Source organism: Tiliqua scincoides, chromosome 1, assembly GCF_035046505.1.
Source record: "Tiliqua scincoides isolate rTilSci1 chromosome 1, rTilSci1.hap2, whole genome shotgun sequence".
Taxonomy (NCBI): Eukaryota; Metazoa; Chordata; class Lepidosauria; order Squamata; family Scincidae; genus Tiliqua; species Tiliqua scincoides.
The window spans coordinates 262,436,471-262,454,944 of NC_089821.1; the positions used below are offsets into that span (position 1 = coordinate 262,436,471).

At 44.1% G+C, this 18,474-nt stretch overlaps 1 protein-coding gene across 1 annotated transcript in view; it reads left to right on the forward strand.

Moving 5' to 3' along the window:
- The window catches only part of PRKCE (protein kinase C epsilon), a 406,295-nt gene that overhangs the window by 263,217 nt on the left and 124,604 nt on the right, over positions 1-18,474 (forward strand). Inside the window, exons 3-6 of the mRNA XM_066624640.1 lie at positions 7,414-7,573; positions 8,878-8,912; positions 10,020-10,105; positions 13,290-13,419. Coding sequence (XP_066480737.1) covers positions 7,414-7,573; positions 8,878-8,912; positions 10,020-10,105; positions 13,290-13,419 — 411 coding nt within the window. The remainder of the gene's footprint in view (positions 1-7,413; positions 7,574-8,877; positions 8,913-10,019; positions 10,106-13,289; positions 13,420-18,474) is intronic.

Consider the following 18,474-nt stretch of genomic DNA (forward strand, 5'->3'; position numbering starts at 1 on the left):
ACCATTCCTACCTCAACAGGAGGCCATAGTAGCCACTGCAGAGTGCAGCTCACCAAGGTGGAGGCTCCTCTCTCACCTTACAGCATTGTTGTAATGATAACAGCAAGAATAATATGACAGCTCAATCCTAAGCTGCTCTAGCACAGTGGGGCTGCATGGCCTCTGCTGTATCCAGCATTGCTTTGGAGCAGGCTGGGGGTCTCCTTGGGGTCTTCCTTTACCCTAGTCTCTCTTATGGGACTGTTTGGATCTGTGCCTGCTAAATGGGGGCGGGGGAGAGAGAGAATAGGATATGGCCTGAACCACCTCGTTCTGCCCTCCACCACCCAGGAACAACCCCTCTCTGCCTCCATTCCATTCTCCTGCCCAGTGGCATCACTAGGGGGGTGCAGACTGCACTGGGGGGTAGGAGGGAGTTGACACCAGTACTGGCCAAAATTGTGAAAATCCTGATATTTTTGAATACATCCATGCTATACATCATTTGGTGGGTAATTTAATGCAGAACACAATGACACATGTTGAAATATCTATACTCTATCAAAATTTATGACCAAACAACCATGAAAGGAAAGCTCAACTGCCTTATATAACAAAAAGTGGATTTTCTTAACTCAAAACTGACCACTGATTGTTCTCAGAGCCATGAGGTGCTTTATGACCCAGCAGGGAACCAATAAGGTCTGGTCTAGAGGGTAGAGCCTCCATTTGCCTGAAGAAAACATCCACAGGTCGCCAGTTTGAGGCCACCGGCACAGTACGACCTTGAAGCAGCTGACAAGCTGAGCCGAGTTATTCCATCTGCTCTGAGCGTGGGAGGATGGAGACCAGAATGTGTGACCAGATCAAGAAAGAAACATCTGAATGTTGTGGTTCCTGAAAGATAGAACCTTCTTTAATTGTAAAAATCCCTACGGGGATTTAAATAGCCTGCCTATGTAAACCGCCTTGAATAAAGTCCAAGGAGAAATCTGAGGACCAAGAAAGGCGGTATAGAAATACCTGGAGTAGTAGTAGTAGTAGTAGTAGTAGTAGTAGTAGTAGTAGTATGAGTCAGCTCTCATTTCCATATATCAGAGCTAGTACTAAAACCTTTATTCAGTGGTGTGTGTGTCATCAAGTTGGCCACTGATTTTTTGTTGGTTACTAGTTTGTTGGGTGACCTGTACTGTTATGTATTTAAATAAAGTGAATTGCGGGGGTGACGTGACACCAACCCTATTGATGCAACTGCATTTCGGCTGTGTGTATGATATTGACTTTATTCTGTATGGTCTTGCATGGGAGGAGGTCCATCGTGGGAGTGACGCAATGAGCTCTTGCACCAGGTGATGCAAACCCTGGTGGCACACCTGCTCCCATCGCCCTTCTGCCACTTGGTGCTGCACTTACCTCCACTGGTGGCTGTTCTTCTGGATGCAGTGAAACATTTTCATATTTGGATACCAATTCAATATTTTGGTACTTTGATAGCACTTTGATATTGTGATACATGGAAGGAAATGTATCCCAGTGACTTTGCAAAAGGAAGAGGAAGGGGGCATTCTTGTAACCTTTCTGTGAGATAATTTTTTCTGCAAGTCTAGGGGCTCGTTTGGGGTCCCTCGGTCCTTTATGGGATCTTGGGCTCATGTGCTCCCTCCTCTCATTAACATGCAATAGAACATTTTCCCCAAGATAAATTATCTGCTCCAGGTTGGAACAGATTGTGACTGTGATGGGAGCAAAGGGTTAATTCCTCCCACAACATGGTTCTGTTTCATGAACAGCCTAATCTTGGTTTTATTTACTGATTGAAAACCAAGCACACTAGTTTTCATGACACACTTAAAATCTAGTTTGACCCTGTGTCCTGGGCAGCTAGTAGAGGTCCACTGCTTTTTAACTGTGTCTCCTAGAATTCAGAAAATATTTTAGCCTGATAAATTCTGTAGTGCCTCAGTGTTCTGTTCTCAAAAGTTATTACTTTAATTTCCTTCATTAACCCTCCAACTATGGAGAACTTGAAAACAAATTGCCCAATCCAATCACTCACCATTGGTACTGATGTAGCCGTGCTGACAAAGTGCGCAAGTGGGGCAGCAGGAAGTAGGTAAAATTTTGTTTTACTTATTCCCTAGTAAGCAGTCCAATTGCCTGTGGGTCTCCTTGGACCCATTCTTTCCCCCTATTCCCTCTCCCGTACTCTCCTCAGTTCTGCACTAGTTAAGTAGCTGGTGCAGATCCAAGGAGACCCATTGGGACAATGGAGAAAAAGAACAAATGCTCCCTTACCTCAAGGAGGCCCCCAGAACTACTTCCCCTGCAAGATGCAGTATGTGCTCCTTTCGCAAGGGTACATTGGTGGGGGGAAGGGTGTTTACCGTAGGGATTGAAAATCCATTATATTCTTGATGTCTTGCAACTTAGTTTAATAGCATCCAAAGCCTGGTACTGTGCTGCAGTCTAGTCATTGAGATATTTCTAGCATCATGTTAATGTTTGGTGCATATAACCGAATTCATATAATGAGATGGGGGTGGGGGAGAGAGAACAACAGATCTGATCTCTGCTGTGCCAGCAAAGATACCGGTAATTTTTAATGCTTTGCCCAATGATCATTAGTCTGCTCAAGTTCTAGCTTAAAATAACTTGGTCTGCGCTCAGCTACTTTATCTAGCCTTGAAGCTAATGCACTTTGGCACTTATCTGCAGGATGGAATCCTGTGACTATATTTCTTCCCAAATTCTACTCAGCGTGTACAATAAATTAAATTAAGTAATGATTTTTAATTACAGCATTGATTTTGCGATGCTGCAAGTGATTATTTTAGAGTACCAGGAACTGAAAAATTATAGTACTGTGTAGCTGTGCTGCTACTCATTGTTTTAAAAGTTTTGCATGCCTATTCCAAGTTGGCACCAGAATGGAACAGCTTGCCTGCCTACTAAAATCTTGGTGACAAGGATGAAGAAGGTAACAATTTACAGACATTAGAAGCTGTCTCATACTGAGTCAGGCCATTGATCCTTTTGCTCAGCATTGTGTACTCTGACAGGCAGGAGCTTGTCAAGGTTTCAGGTAGAAGAATTTTCCAACTCTCCTACTGAAGATCATTTTACTGGCACAGTGGAGGTCTCTGCTAGGGACTGTGTGCAGTGCAAATGCATGTGTTCTTCTATGGAGGTATGGCTCATTCCTAATGAGAACTGTAATAAAGTACATCCGCGCATTGAAAGTGAACTCCTACAAAGCTGGTCTCTGAATCTGGACAGTGCAAAACTCATGACCCAATACTGTTGGGCCTTGCTACCAGCAGAATGTGCATTCCGCTGGCAGTAACTATCAGACTACGTTTTAGGGCCAGAGCAGGTGAAATACCATATTGAAATACACCAGGACTGGAAGAATCCTAGACGCCCAGTTGCCAAACTCCTACAAATTTCATCTGCCTTGTTCATACATTATTCTCTCCCAAGAAAGGCAGATCAGTAAGAATGTTGGTTGCTGGCCTTCTGCTTTAGAGGTACCCCTGAAATGGCCATTGGTTCATTCAGCTTTTCCTGTGATATTTTTTATCCAAATTTGGGGGGGGGGGGCTGTGCTTTGCTCAGTGAAATGTGACACAGCTGGAAGCAACAGCACGGCTTTGCTTTGATGGCGGAGTCGCAGCTGGAAACAAACAGATTTGTGTCTGATCTCCTTGCACGCCTCAGCCCCCCTGCAGTGTTTGGTTTAACACAATAGCAGAAGACAAGGAAGAAACTGCCAGATTCCAACTGAATACAAGGAGCGCTAGGATGTTCAGAGGGAGCATTGCAAAGAAAGAAGCCAGGAAACCAAACCAAAACGACCCTCAGAGCTGTCGCGCTGTGTGCTGTTTCCCCTAAAGGAACCATCAAAAATGCGCGGAATGTTTGGAAGTGGGAATTAGATGTGCTGATGGAATGGCTGGTTTCCACTTCTTGAGGATTAATTTGTATCTGATGTAGGCAGTGTGAACTTCACATTCACACTGTTTCCATCTGCATTAAAATTCCTGCAGTTTCATTAAGAGATGAGGCAAATGATTTAATTTGTTGCACATCCTGAGAGCTGCTGACGAGCATGGGGATTTGACACTCAGCTTATGATGCTAAGGATGGGGCCACTGAGTAACTCAGTGAGAGAGCACCTGCCTTGTATATTGCAAATTCCCTGCTACTTTTAGGTGGTCTGGGAAAGACCCCTGCCTGAAATCCTGGATAGCACCTCACTGTAACTGCCGAACACTGTAGACCAGCTGTTCTCATTGTGTCATCCATGGTGAGTTCCAGGCCAGTTGCCAGGCCACCAGGCATTATGGGACATGATATAGAAGTTGCAACCAGGTCACCGCTGTGACCTGCATCATTTGTCACACTTTGCCACATTGTACTCTGCACTACAATGCGTTCCCAAACTGTGGGTTGCGAGACACCAGTGGATTGCAACCTGATTTTTGGTAGGTTGTGGACCCACCATGACCAGGAAGCTGCAGGGCAGCTCAGGGTGCAGTGGAGAGCGATGTGGCCAATGATGCAGGTCACATGTCAACACGAACTGGAAGTAGCTTCTGCGTCATATACCATGAGCCTGCTGGCTTCCTGGTCATAGCAAGCCGTGATACACCAAAACTCAGGTTGAAACCCACCGGTGTGTTGCAACCAGAAGTTTGAGAACCATTGCTGTAGACAATACAGAACAAGACTGACAAAGGGTCTTGATCCTTCCACCAGTAGAAGATATCTTCACCTGTTTAATTTTGCGAGCCTTGCTCGTAGCTCAACCAGACACATGTGCAGGAAGACCATATCAGGGGCTGAAAGGGGGGAAGTTGTAAGGAGGAATGAGGAGAAAGACGTCACTGGCAGCATCTGTTTTCACAGCATTCAAAGGCTGTCAGCATTTAGGACATTTTTGCACCAGTGAAAATTTGGAACAGAATTCCCTTTCCCTGGAATTAAGAACAGCACTCTCTCTCTCTCTCTCTCTCTCTCTCTCTCTCTCTCTGGAGACCTTTTGGCAGGGCCTCAAGACTTTCTTATTCATGAAGGCTTTGAATTGATACTGAGGGCTGGCACTTTTCAATGATTTTTAATTGTTGTGATCCAGTGTGTTTTAATTGTTTTAATTGATTTTAATATTGATTTTATGTTTCTTTGGTGTGCCCTTTGGTATGGGGACAAAAATACTATAGATAAATAAATAACCAGAGGCAGGGGACTGTCATACAATTATGCATGGGGGAGTTGGGAGATGGAAACCAATTTTTTGTGCCAAACAAGCACACTGGAAATAGATTAGAGAACAGTATCCAGAGGCAACAGCAGCAAATCTGAGGAGTGCCAGCCACCTGTTTGCCTTAATTTATGTTTTGTGGCTTAGTCCCTTGTATGTACCCAGCTCTTCAGGCCATGGATTTCCAAGATGGCTAATAACATTTCAATAACAAAAGATCCAAAAATTTAAAAAGTGTAGGGTAAAAGGAGCAACAATCTAAAGAGCACAAGATATTCCAGCCTGTTACCAAGGCAAGGTGTGTGTGTGTGTGTGTGTGTGTGTGTGTGTGTGTGTGTGTGTGTGTGTGTGCGCGCGCGCATATAAAGACAATACCTATATCAAAGGGATATGCTGGTAGTCTATATGTATGTCAGACCAATCATATCCCCTACCATCTTCCTCCATGCAACCGCCTGATGGAGCACATGCTGCATGCTGTGGTGGGGGGGGCGATTAGATGCCAGTGAGAGATAAGTAAAAATCTTATCTCCTGATTGCCTACAGGTCTACTTGGACCCACGCCAGCTGTTTTGCTGGCATAAACCTAAAGAGAGGAAGGGGGCATGGTGTGTTGAAAAATTGGGGATAGCATCCAGCGTGCTCCTTTGCCACTGAAATCCAGCCCTTAAGGTCTGCTCTCTGCTCCCTGGCCACTTCTCTCCCTGCCCAGAACTTCCTCCAAACTGCTTCCAGATGCCCCCTCCACCACCTTACGTGGACCAACGGAGCATCCAGACGAGTCTAGGGTACACACAGAGTCACTGGGCTTTTCTGTCAGCGGCTCCATCACTCGCAATAGCAGTTCAGCTTTCATGTGAGATCCGCTGCCGTAGGTTTGGGCTGTAAATTGTAAGCATGGAGGAGTATGTCCTCTCTTCAGATGGGCTCTTCCACACTACTTGCAGCTCATCAGGGAAATAGGTTTTCTCATAGAGTTGGCAGCTTAGCTTTTATCCTAGCTTGATAGGTTTTGGTTTGCAACATAATCTGGGTAAAACTGAAAAGTAGTTCTCGATGACCTTCAGATTCTAAGTCCTAAATTTTTAATTCCTTGTAAGGAAAGCATTTTTCATGTTGAGCCAAATTAATAAGAGGTTAATCCAGACTGGCTCTGTGCCATCCTTTCTGGATAAACAAAGTGTCTCCCTGTGGTGTTTTTTCTGCTGCTAATTGGTTTCATTTCTTCAGTCTGATGCAAGAAAAGACATAGGAAAAGGGAAAACACATAGGATATGAGTTGGTTTAGATTTTGTTGATTTATAGTTCACGGGACGTATGCACATACATCTCATGGAGCCTTGGGAAATGGAAGTGGTGGACCTCCCCAGCTCTGTGCCCCAGGGCAAAGCATGTTTTGCTTTGTGTCTCTGAGGTTCCCCAACATTTTAAATTGTGCTTCCAGAAAACCCCGTTTCTGACCCTGTTGGGAGCTCCAGAAAGGCTTCCATGGGGTCCTAAAGGCATATGAGGCTCCACACCTGGGGCATTTGTCCCATCAAATGAATGGGAGGTCCGCCACTGGGAAACAGTCTACTTTTGATAGGGATAAGGGAGTGTTTCTTTTTGAAATCTTGATCATTTTGTCTTTTACTTCTCTTCCTACAGTCCTTGATGTGGATAAACAATAAATTCACCAAAATTAGGCCATGTGTTTTGCTGATGCTTTCGTTTTATGTGGTTCTCTTGTTTCATGGCATGTTGTCACTTTCTCTTGGTCCTTGTCTTTATCTACTGCCTTGGGGGCTTTTTGAACAAGAAGGTGGACTATATTTTTAAGATAAATAAACACTTTGCTAACACCTCTACCAAAAACCTTACAGACAACCTATTTGGTTCCAAATATTTTCCTCAGACATTACCTACCCATCTTTTCCAGCTATAACTAAACTATGAGAAACATGCTTTTAAAAAAAAAAAAAGTTGATGTTTTGGGGATGCTGACTTCTGCATGAAGTAGCAAAGTCTGTGTCTAATACAGTTCCATCAAACTGTAGACTTTACAGGGATCTGCGTGCACAGAATTCAGTTGCAGCTGCACATTCTACTTATTTATTTCTTCTCTTCTCATTGTGTATCTTAAAATGTTTCAGTTTGTGCTGATCCTTCCTTTCTCTCTCTTTTTGTCTCTCCAGCATCCAAAGACAATGAAGAACGAGTGTTTCGGGAGCGGATGCGTCCCCGGAAGCGCCAGGGGGCTGTGCGGCGCAGGGTCCACCAGGTCAATGGGCACAAGTTTATGGCCACCTATCTTAGACAACCAACCTATTGTTCACACTGCCGAGATTTTATATGGTAAAATTTTTATCCGGAGCCATTCCCTGTGCCATGTCATTTGTTATGTTGCATGATAGCCTTTTTGTCATAAATCTTTAAGCTCATTTGAGAAAAATGACTCATAAATTGTCATATTTTTATATTTTACAAGCACATAATTACCGTTAACATCTCTAAATATACCTAATAAGCGTCACTCTGTAGCAGTCATATGGAAGAAGGATTTAATTCAAAAACTTGAGGAGTTCAGACTAAGGGCTGGTTCAGTATATTGTCATTTCCTATCCCCAAAGGGTGGGTATCATTGTCTGAGTTAGGATTCAGCATTGGTAAACTCCATAACCACTACTCGTTTGACAAGCTAACCTGTCCAAAGAATGAGAACTGCAGAGTTTGCTCCTTGGTCCATTCAGACAACCTAATTTGACTTGATTGCCACCACTTAGCAGTTGCAAACTGTGGTCTTTGAACAGGAGAGGGACAGGTAGTCTGAATCTACACGTGATGTATCTTTTCATCTGTGGTGGCAACATGATGCCTGAAGTAAATTTTCATGCAGTCTTTGGCCTAATCTATGCATGCAGAAGACTGGGAGCCCAATCCTATGGGCTATGAGTGCTGCCACCGAGCTCCAGCACTGGCGCTGGGTGATCCCAAATGTGCCTTTATGCACTTCTGGGATATCTAGAGTGTAAGGAGCATTGGCACTGGGCCCAGTACTGGATGTATGCTGCCTGAAGCACAGTTAGAGCTCTGGGTGGCGATGAGGGCCTTGGGGGCAGGGGGGAGGCATTCTGAGACATGAGGAGGACGGTGGGAGGACAGGGTGGGGGAAGAACGAGAACAGGAGGGGTGGGACTGGCAAAGCCTTGCTCCATCGTATCCTGTTCTCGGTGTTGGGCTGCAAGGACACCATTCCAAATCAAGTTTTGCAAACTGTCTCAATGCTATGAACATTGTACAACTACAAAGGCATGCTCAACTCCTTTTATGTAATTATGTTTTTTAAAAAATTGAAGGAAAAATCAGTGTAAATGAGCCCTAGAAATTGTCTACAGTATTTCCATTTTTGGCATGAAAAGAAGGATAGTTTGGTGGCATTTCAGAAAATGTAGGAGGCGTGTGTGCTAAAGCAAGTTTCATCTATGAGAATTCCATCTGTGCAAACAAGAGAAGAATCTCCTTGAATGCAGCTTTCCAGATGGTCCATTCATTCCTGGTCATTGACTGTGCCTCTTTACCATATCAATGTGATGATGTGCAAGTACATCCAGCATTCTGTTACAATTCCTAATTTGGTGTTTATGTCTTCTTATCTACAGGGGAGTAATAGGAAAGCAAGGGTACCAATGTCAAGGTAAGGAAAATTGTATATAATTATTAATATAATATATAAGGAACTAGCCTATTTGCAGCTCATCAGCCCATGGATCAGAACTGGTGATTTGTAACTTAGAGAAAATCACTTCTAGGAAGACTTTGTAACTATAAAGGGGGGGCCTCTATCTGCAGATCCCATGCCTGTAGAGTTACTTATCCGCGGATTGGGTCCTGGGGCCCTCCCAGCATGCACAGCCCCACACGCACACCGTCCGGAGGTGAGGGGAGCTCCACTGCCCTCACTTTCGGAGAGGCCTCTGAGCTCAGCAGAGGCTGAGAATGTCTGTTCCCAGCCGCTGCTAAGCTCAGACTGAGCTCTGGGGCAAAAAAAAAAAAAAAGCGCAACTTCCTGTTTCACAGAGAAACTGGAAGTGACGTTTTTAATGCCTTATAAGGCATTAAAAATGCCACTTCTGTTTTTTCAGTGAAACTGGAAGTCACATCTGCCATCACATCTACTTGGAAGTGAAACTGCCATCACATCAACTTGGGCCCTAAAAGACCTACTTCTTAGAAGATCTCCTCCAGAGAGAGTCAAGTAGTGATAGATGGTCATTTCCAGAATATGATAACATTTCTAGAAATTATACATGGACAGTACAAAGTTGCACATGTTTAGTCACAGGTAAACTCCCATGCCCAGGACATTGTGGTTAGAATTACAGCCAGAGCCTCATTCCTTTTTTTCCCTTATAAGTAAAATTCAAAGCAGAAATGCAGACCATATTCAAATTTGATCAGACAGCTGCCATAAGGGAATGTGTGCCATTGGCTGTCTGTGCTCTGGTTCATGGGCAGTGCCTCTTCGTGTGCACTGAGCCTTGTGAAGCTTTTGAGATGGCCACTGAAATATCATATCATGCTGATTCAGATTGGGTACTCTACTCTAGCCACCCCCACCCCTGTTTTCAATTTAGGAAAAGTTTGGCTTAGGTATTTTGCCCCCCAGGAAAAGACCTAAGCGCCAAAATAAAAGACTTTTTCCCAGGACAAGAAGCTTCTGTTTAACTTCAAAAGTTCACTATGGAAATGAATATAACTATTTGTGAAAAACTTAGGCTGTCGCCGTTTCTCTTGCTTACAGTTTGCACTTGCGTAGTCCACAAGCGATGCCATGAGCTGATAATAACAAAATGCGCCGGCTTGAAGAAACAGGAAGCCCCTGATGAGGTAAATATTTATAAGAGAAATGCTGTAGATAAAAGGAAAACATTTTTTTAAAAAAATGTTGGTTCAAATCCCTGCTACCACACCTATTTCTTAAAAGGAACAGCAAAACAGGGGGGGGGGTGCCTTGATAGCATCCTTCCAGCCTCTCTTTTGTATAACATTCACTAATGAATGACAGATTGCCCTGGAAGTTCCATTTGCATGGGAATTGCTATTTTTTTTACAAGAAAAGAAAAATAATTCTGGAATGGTTGACCAGCTGTCAAAATCAGCTCTGACCTTCAGGATAGAACTAGATGTTACTCAGTCATGGAGGTTCCACTAGAAACACTGGCTCTCATTCATCTTGCTTCCCCCTGCAACATGTAGTCATGAAAAGGCATGATGTAATATTGTCTCACTGTGTATTTCGTACTCCATCTCTGCCTTCCCCATGGCAACCAGTAACTGTGAGGGTAGCTGTGAAACAAGTCATATATGTCATTACTAAGTATCACAGGGGAAAGTGAAATTGTATATTTTCCAGTCTGTGGCCCCAGTTCCATTCCATATAATGGGATCCCAACCTTAGATATCATATGATCAAGAAAAAATGGGTGGAGAGGAATATTCAAATTATTCTTATGAAATATCCTTTGCGCTTCCTCTGTGCTGCTTCTTCTATATGCTAAGTAATTTACACTTCCAAGGCTGAATTTGCAGAGCTAAGGTGGCTTTTGAGGCACAGTGTAGTGCAATTGTTAGAGAATTGGATTATGACTGGTGAGACTTGGATTCAAATCCCCAGGTAATGGGTGACCTTCTGCTGGACATTATCTCTTACAGCATAAACCTATGCATGTGTACTCAGGAAGTCCTCTTGAGCTCAATGGAATTTACTCCCAAGTATGTATGCTAGGATTGCAGCCTTGGCCTCAGCTTCCAAACTGGGTTATTGTGAAGATTAAAGGGAGGAACCATTGATGCCGCACTGACGTCCTTGGAGGATCAATAAAGCAGAGTTGAGGATGTGCATAATCTGGTTTTTTCCCCCCTTACAAACTGGGCAGAATGAATAGAAATGCTGCAGGAACATCCACTATTGATGCGTCTCCCCCCCATACCATTGTTACAGTCTTATTTCAGAGGGAAATGATGTTTTCATCCTCTGCACCATCCCCTAAACCTTGCCAGGCAACTTTTTTGAGATGTGATCTCTTAAATGACAAGGAGATCTACCAGGTGATGCCAGGCTTCAGTGCCAGCAGAGGGATGGGAGTTCCTGTGTTGATTTACATTCTCTGGCTCCAGACCGCAGGAAGCTTTAAGACATTTCTGGGCTGGTGCTCTCATTGTTTAGAGGACTCAAGACTCCTGGATAACAGCCAGCAAGAGAAGGATCATGAGAACAGAACAAAAAAAAAAAAGAGAGAGAGAAAGCCTGCAGTGCATCTCCTTCTGCAAGTGGACACTTTTTAAACAACCAAGGGCCCAATCTATCCAAATTTCCAGTGCTGATGCCAATGGGTTGTGCGCTGCATCCTGTGGTTGGAGGTACAGGTATAGAGGTCTCCTCAAGGTTAAGGAACATTTGTTCCCTTAACTCGGGACTGCATTGGTGCTGGAAAGTTGGATAGGATTGAGCCCAAAGTGTTTGTAGCAAACAGGGTACAGTTAAGGCAGCATGTTCTGTGAACCCCTTAAAGATCTTAGCAAGATGAGGAGGAGGTTTGTCCATGAGAAACCTCCATGATATGCCTGCTACCTTACTATTGTTCCCCTGCAATGGGCAACCATAGGGATATGTAAGCTGCTGTCTCAAATCACACAGACCGTGAAGCTCAACAAACCTGGCCAGCACCCCACAGTACTGTAGACTACAGTTACACAAACAGCAGAATAAGATGGTACCGTTTATGAAGAGGCACTGTAGCTCAGAAGAAGCACACATACTTTATGTGCAGCAGGTTCTGGGTTCAGTTCCTGCAGTCTGCAGGGAGAGCTAGGAAAGTCTTAGCTGTGATCTGGAAGTCCCACTGGCAGTCAAGCTAGACAGCATTAACCTACATGGACCAGTAGTCTGACTCAGCATAAAACACATTCATATATGAATTCTGAGGTGATAGAAAGGATGCTACCACTGCAGGTGGGGGAAATAACATTTTTTAGTGTTTCTCCAAGCAGTGAATTAGGCCTTGTTCCCTGAGACGATTGTTTTCTATTTATAGGATGTTTTTAACATGAAAGCATTGGAAAATGGCATCTCCCAGCCATTTTACAGCCTGAAGTGCTACAGTTCACCATAGTACCTCAGGATTCTGCCCACCCCGCCCCAAGCCTGAAGTGATACTGTTCATTCTGTCCTCTCAGAATCTCCTCATTCTACTGCATATGTAGTCCAGGCCTGTGTGCGTGCGCTAGTCATGCAGTAGAATCCTCTGCCCCTATATTTCTTTTCCATGCAAAACCGTTTAAATATGTTGTAATTGCTCAGAGACTTTGGGGTAAGTCAGGGATGTACAATGTATCAAATAAGTGCAGGGCTTCATAAGAACATAAGAATAGCCCCACTGGATCAGGCCATAGGCCCATCTAGTCCAGCTTCCTGTATCTCACAGCGGCCCACCAAATGCCCCAGGGAGCACACCAGATATGCCCCAGGGAGCACACCAGATAGCACACCAAAAGCTTCACTTTTCCTCATTGGTGTGAACAACGATCATTTGTTTATATGAGCACGTGACTGTCAGAGAACCCACCCAGTCCCACGGATTCCTTAACCCTCAGTTCCAGTAGTACTGAAAGTATCAAACGCAGCAAAAAGTGAGAGGTGGGGGTATTTTGGGGGGCAGTGCAGGACTTTGTTCCAAGGCTCCCAGCAACCTGGCACCAGCATTGTGGAGTGTGATGGAATGTCAGAAATCAGCTTCTTAAATCCATTGACTGGAATTCATTCGTGTGGGCCCAATCCTATCCAATTTTCCATTGCTGGTGCAGCTGTGCCAATGGGACATGCACTGCAACCTGTTAGGGGACACAGTCTTGGAGGCCTTCTCAGGGTATGGGAACATTTGTTCCCTTACCATGGGGCTGCATTGCGGTGGCACCAGTGCAGGAAAGTTGGATAGAATTGGACCCTAATGCATTTACTGGAAAGGACCATACAGAGTTGACTGTGCTATACTTGTGCTTCTTTTCCTGCCAGGTGGGTTCCCAGCGCTTCAGTGTCAATATGCCTCACAAGTTCAGCATTCACAATTACAAAGTGCCCACTTTCTGTGACCACTGTGGGTCCTTACTCTGGGGTCTTCTGCGACAAGGTTTACAATGCAAAGGTAAGATTTGGTCCACCATCAGAGCCTGTGTTTCTCCACTAAATGCTGAAAAAAAGCATGTCTTTGTGCTAGCAAAGAAATATATTTTGGAAGCAATTCGGGTCCTTTTTCCATCACCAAAAATATAAAGTCCACAGTCCAACTCAAGAGTTTTCTGTAGTTAAGTCAATTGATTGTGGTCAATGAAATCAATAAACTGAACTCTGGAGGATAGGAGAATAATGATTATGGCCATTATTATTTAAAGTCGTGACTATGATTTGAATTTCCTTACGTTCTCATAGTCTAAATCGCTAGCTTGTATTTGCAAGTGACAGTGAAAGCAGATGTTTCTTTAAAAAAAAGATAAAAATAAATCTCACAATACCTAGGTAATGGAATAATCTGTTTTACATTGGGAAATTTATTTCTAACTCCAATGAAGCAAGAAGTTCTTGTGTCTAGGTTGCAACGTGCCTCATCACTGATTTAGCACTGCAGGGCAAAGCTGAAATTAGAGGAAGATGTGAAGGTTTGCGATACAGTTCCTGATTCAGCACACTGGACATCCACGAACACTTTGGCCATTTTGCCAGTGCTGTTTCCTTGCTTTCCTCATGTGATTTTAGGGGGTTGGTGTACTGAATTATCCTGACAAAACCCCTTCGTGAGGATCATGAGAACTAGCCCCATTCAGTTTTCACATAGCCTGCCCATTCCTGCTTATCATTTGCTTAGCACTTTGGAAATTTAAAGTATCAATTTTTTTTTTAATTCACTCAGTCTTTGCAACGGTGTGTGGTAGGTCACTATTATTATCATACTACAGCTGGGGAAGTGAGAGACACTGACTTGCCTGAGGCAACCTGTCATGAGTACATAACAGACATGGATTCCAAACCCAAATCCAGGTCTACCTCTGTCCCCTGGATCACACTGGATTCCATAGCAGGTATCTTCCTTTTCTGAAATAATGCAAAATGCTTCTATGGCTGTATTCCAAACTGGAAAAATATTTCAAATTACTAAATTCCTGCCTCAGTGTTTTTTGCAAACTAGTATCATATATCTGACACTAGTCTGGCGGACAGCTTTATAAAACTTTCAGTGTCCTGACTGCCAGCATTACATTTCTTGGTATCCAGGGCAGTCAGGTACCAGGAATTTTTCCAATTTGAACTCACTTAAAAAACAAAAAAAAATTAGAGGCGTCCTAATTCTCACACTTTACCATCTCATTTTCACACGAGGACCAGTTTTATCTGAAAGAGCAGCAGTGAGGGAAAACCAAAAAGGTACCAGATCTGGGTAATCAACTCAGGTGCTCCCTTCTAAAATGCCTCGTTGTGTGTCTGTATCAAACTGCACGAAGAATATTTCCAAAGGAAAAGGATAAATTGAGCCTGTCGACAACAGCTGCTGCTGTCCGTTGTGGGGTTTTTTTCCCCCCATTCTTGGCAGTGTTGGTAGCAATTTCTCCCTGTCTCATGTTCACTTAATTGGATTACTTGGAATTTTCCCCCACTCTGATTTATGATATTTTGAAAATGTGCAGCGTCATACCACAGTGGGCAGCAAACAGAAGCCAAAGTAAGTTGTGTAGTATCCATAGATTGTACTATTTTGAAGTGCATCTATGGTCAGCATACCCTAATTAAATATTGCAGAGGTTATGTTTCAAACCATTTGGGCTTTTGAAGCACATGCTGCCAAGATAATATGTCTGAGATGATTTTTTACCTTTTTAAAATTTGGGTAAGAAGCTGGATAGAAATGTCATATTAGTTGGCAACCTTCAGTCTCGAAAGACTATGGTATCGCGCTCTGAAAGGTGGTTCTGGAACAGCGTCTAGTGTGGCTGAAAAGGCTGATTTGGGAGTGACAATCCCTTCCACACTGGGAGCAAGTGCAGTCTGTCCCTGGCCTGTCTCCCTGGCTATGGGCCTTCCTTCTTTGCCTCTTAGCCTCAGACTGTTGGCCAAGTGTCTCTTCAAACTGGGAAAGGCCATGTTGCACAGCCTGCCTCCAAGCGGGCCGCTCAGAGGCCAGGGTTTCCCACTTGTTGAGGTCCACTCCTAAGGCCTTCAGATCCCTCTTGCAGATGTCCTTGTATCGCAGCTGTGGTCTTCCTGTAGGGCGCTTTCCTTGCACGAGTTCTCCATAGAGGAGATCCTTTGGGATCCGGCCATCATCCATTCTCATGACATGACCGAGCCAACGCAGGCTTCTCTGTTTCAGTAGTGCATACATGCTAGGGATTCCAGCACGTTCCAGGACTGTGTTGTTTGGAACTTTGTCCTGCCAGGTGATGCCGAGAATATGTCGGAGGCAGTGCATGTGGAAAGCATTCAGTTTCCTCTCCTGTTGTGAGTGAAGAGTCCATGACTCGCTGCAGTACAGAAGTGTACTCAGGACGCAAGCTCTGTAGACCTGGATCTTGGTATGTTCCGTCAGCTTCTTGTTGGACCAGACTCTCTTTGTGAGTCTGGAAAACGTGGTAGCTGCTTTACCGATGCGTTTGTTTAGCTCAGTATCGAGAGAAAGAGTGTCGGAGATCGTTGAGCCAAGGTACACAAAGTCATGGACAACCTCCAGTTCATGCGCAGAGATTGTAATGCAGGGAGGTGAGTCCACATCCTGAACCATGACCTGTGTTTTCTTCAGGCTGATTGTCAGTCCAAAATCTTGGCAGGCCTTGCTAAAACGATCCATGAACTGCTGGAGATCTTTGGCAGAGTGGGTAGTGACAGCTGCATCGTCGGCAAAGAGGAAGTCATGGAGACATTTCAGCTGGACTTTGGACTTTGCTCTCAGTCTGGAGAGGTTGAAGAGCTTTCCATCTGATCTGGTCCGGAGATAGATGCCTTCTGTTGTAGTTCCAAGAAATGTCATATAAGCACATGAAAATGCCCTGTACTTAGGCCATTGGGCTGTCTGGCCCAGTGCAGTCTGCTTGGGACAGTGGTGGATCTCGGCAAATCAGGTATAGGTCATCCCAGGGGCAGTGTGGCCCAGAACACCGTCTGATGCCATCTCACGTCCACCATCTCTGCGTGACAAAAAAAGAAACCAAAACCCATCTCCACAGGTCTCATATCCATGGTTTCACTTATCCGTGCATCACAAATTCCCCCATTGTGCAAATTACTTGTCCGTCTCTGATTTCAGCCCTCCTGTCACTGTCTCCTGAAGTCTCTCTGTCTCTGTGCTGTGTGCAAACGCTAATAGGAAGCAGGAAGTACTAACAGGAAATGGAAGGCTGAGAACAATGTAGTGCTCAGTGGGGGGAATTTGTGAACTGCTCTTTGTAGGGTTCACTGCTGTCCATAGTTGCGGATATCTGCAGTGGCAGCTGGAACCTATCCCCCGCAGATACAGGGAGAAAGCCAATACATTTGTCTCTGTTCTGAAGCTATTTTGGTTCCAGTGTGCGACTATATTAGGGAATGGAAAAGAAAATGTTATGGAATGCCTAACGATGGCTGGTACCATTTATTAAATTGCAATTGATCTCAGGTGCTCTTCGATATAATATGTAGTTATATTGAGGTTTTGGTAATATGCACACTTGTTTAAGTTCACCAGTTAATAGTCTGAAAGGCAGGTGATTGATCAACTAACATTTATTTCATCAGTGAGCATCCCTATTTTTATTGCTATTTTTCTTACTAACGATCAAGAGCAATTGAAGCGAACTTAGGGCTCAGTCCTATCCAGTTTTCTGGTGCTGGTGTAGCAGTGGGATGTGTGCTACATCCTGTGGTGGTGGGGCAGTCACTGGGGGTTTCTCAAGGTATAGGAACATGTATTCCCTTACTACAGGGCTGCATTGTAGCGACACTGGAGATGGAAAGTTGGATAGGATTGGGCCCTTAAACTGGAGTCTACTTAGTATAGAAATGCAGATTGTTCTTGGGGGTGTTTGATGCTCTTCATTCTTCCTTCTAAAATGATGCTCACAATTTGTTGTAGGCTCTGCTAAAATTCTACTAAAACCCCATCTTTTCCCTCAGGCCAAAACTTGGGGGACAGTCAATAAAAATTTTTCCCAGTCATTCACAGAGGAAACCACCCACTCATTTGTAGACATTTCTTTCTTTCCATATTGTACCTCAGATGGCTAAATGTTGTATGGACCCAACTGCACAATCAACCCAAGCAGCTTCCTTGAAGTGGCAAAAAAGTGGAATGGAGGGTCAGAGGTGTGCACTAAGAGGATGCCTTGCAATGGCCCAAAGGATGCTAGGACTTTGCAAGGGATTCTGGGCACACCTGTTGGATCATACAGGGAAGCGATCTGGCATAGCAAAACATACTGGTCTGATCCCCCCCCCCACTCTTTCCCTGATCTGATGTCTGTGTAGGTGTGGATGGCAATAGTTGGACAGCCACAGCATCAGCAATGTCAGATAGTGTGTTTAATGAATGCCACTAGATCTGACTGATAGCGTACAATGAAGCATTTGATATTACAGTAAATACAAGGGGGCTGCTTGACTGGAAGAAAAGTCCATTTCAGTTCCAGTCTAGTTTCTCTGGAGCTGATGCAAGGAGCTTGAAGCCTGTTCATCTTAGGATAAGAAATAGTTTTTCTCCAAAGTATGCAGCATTGAACCTGTTCACAATTTTGTAACATTATATTGGTTTGTTTTCACCACAAGAGGGCACTCACAGATAAGGCATTATACTAGTACCACTGGGCAGCCAACAAACAAGAAAGGGCCTGTATTTAAATATTTGGAGTTAAGTCCATCACAGGTTGCAAGCCACAAATGACTATATGCAGCCTCTGGGTTTTAGAGGTAGCCTATCCCTGAATGTTACAAGGGAATGACAACTGCATCTAGTGGGCCACTGTGAGAAACAAGGAAGCTGAACTAGACGGCCCTTTGCAAGGTCTGATCCAGCAGGGCTCTTTGTATGTTCTTATGTATGTGTGCATGTGGATGTGTACTCATACACACGAACCCACTGAAGTATTTGTCATGTACTGTTTTCAGATTAATGTGTGTTTTTATTGTTTTCTGATAATGGTCTTGGTCTGGACCTATACAACATGAGTCCTGTTGGCTGATT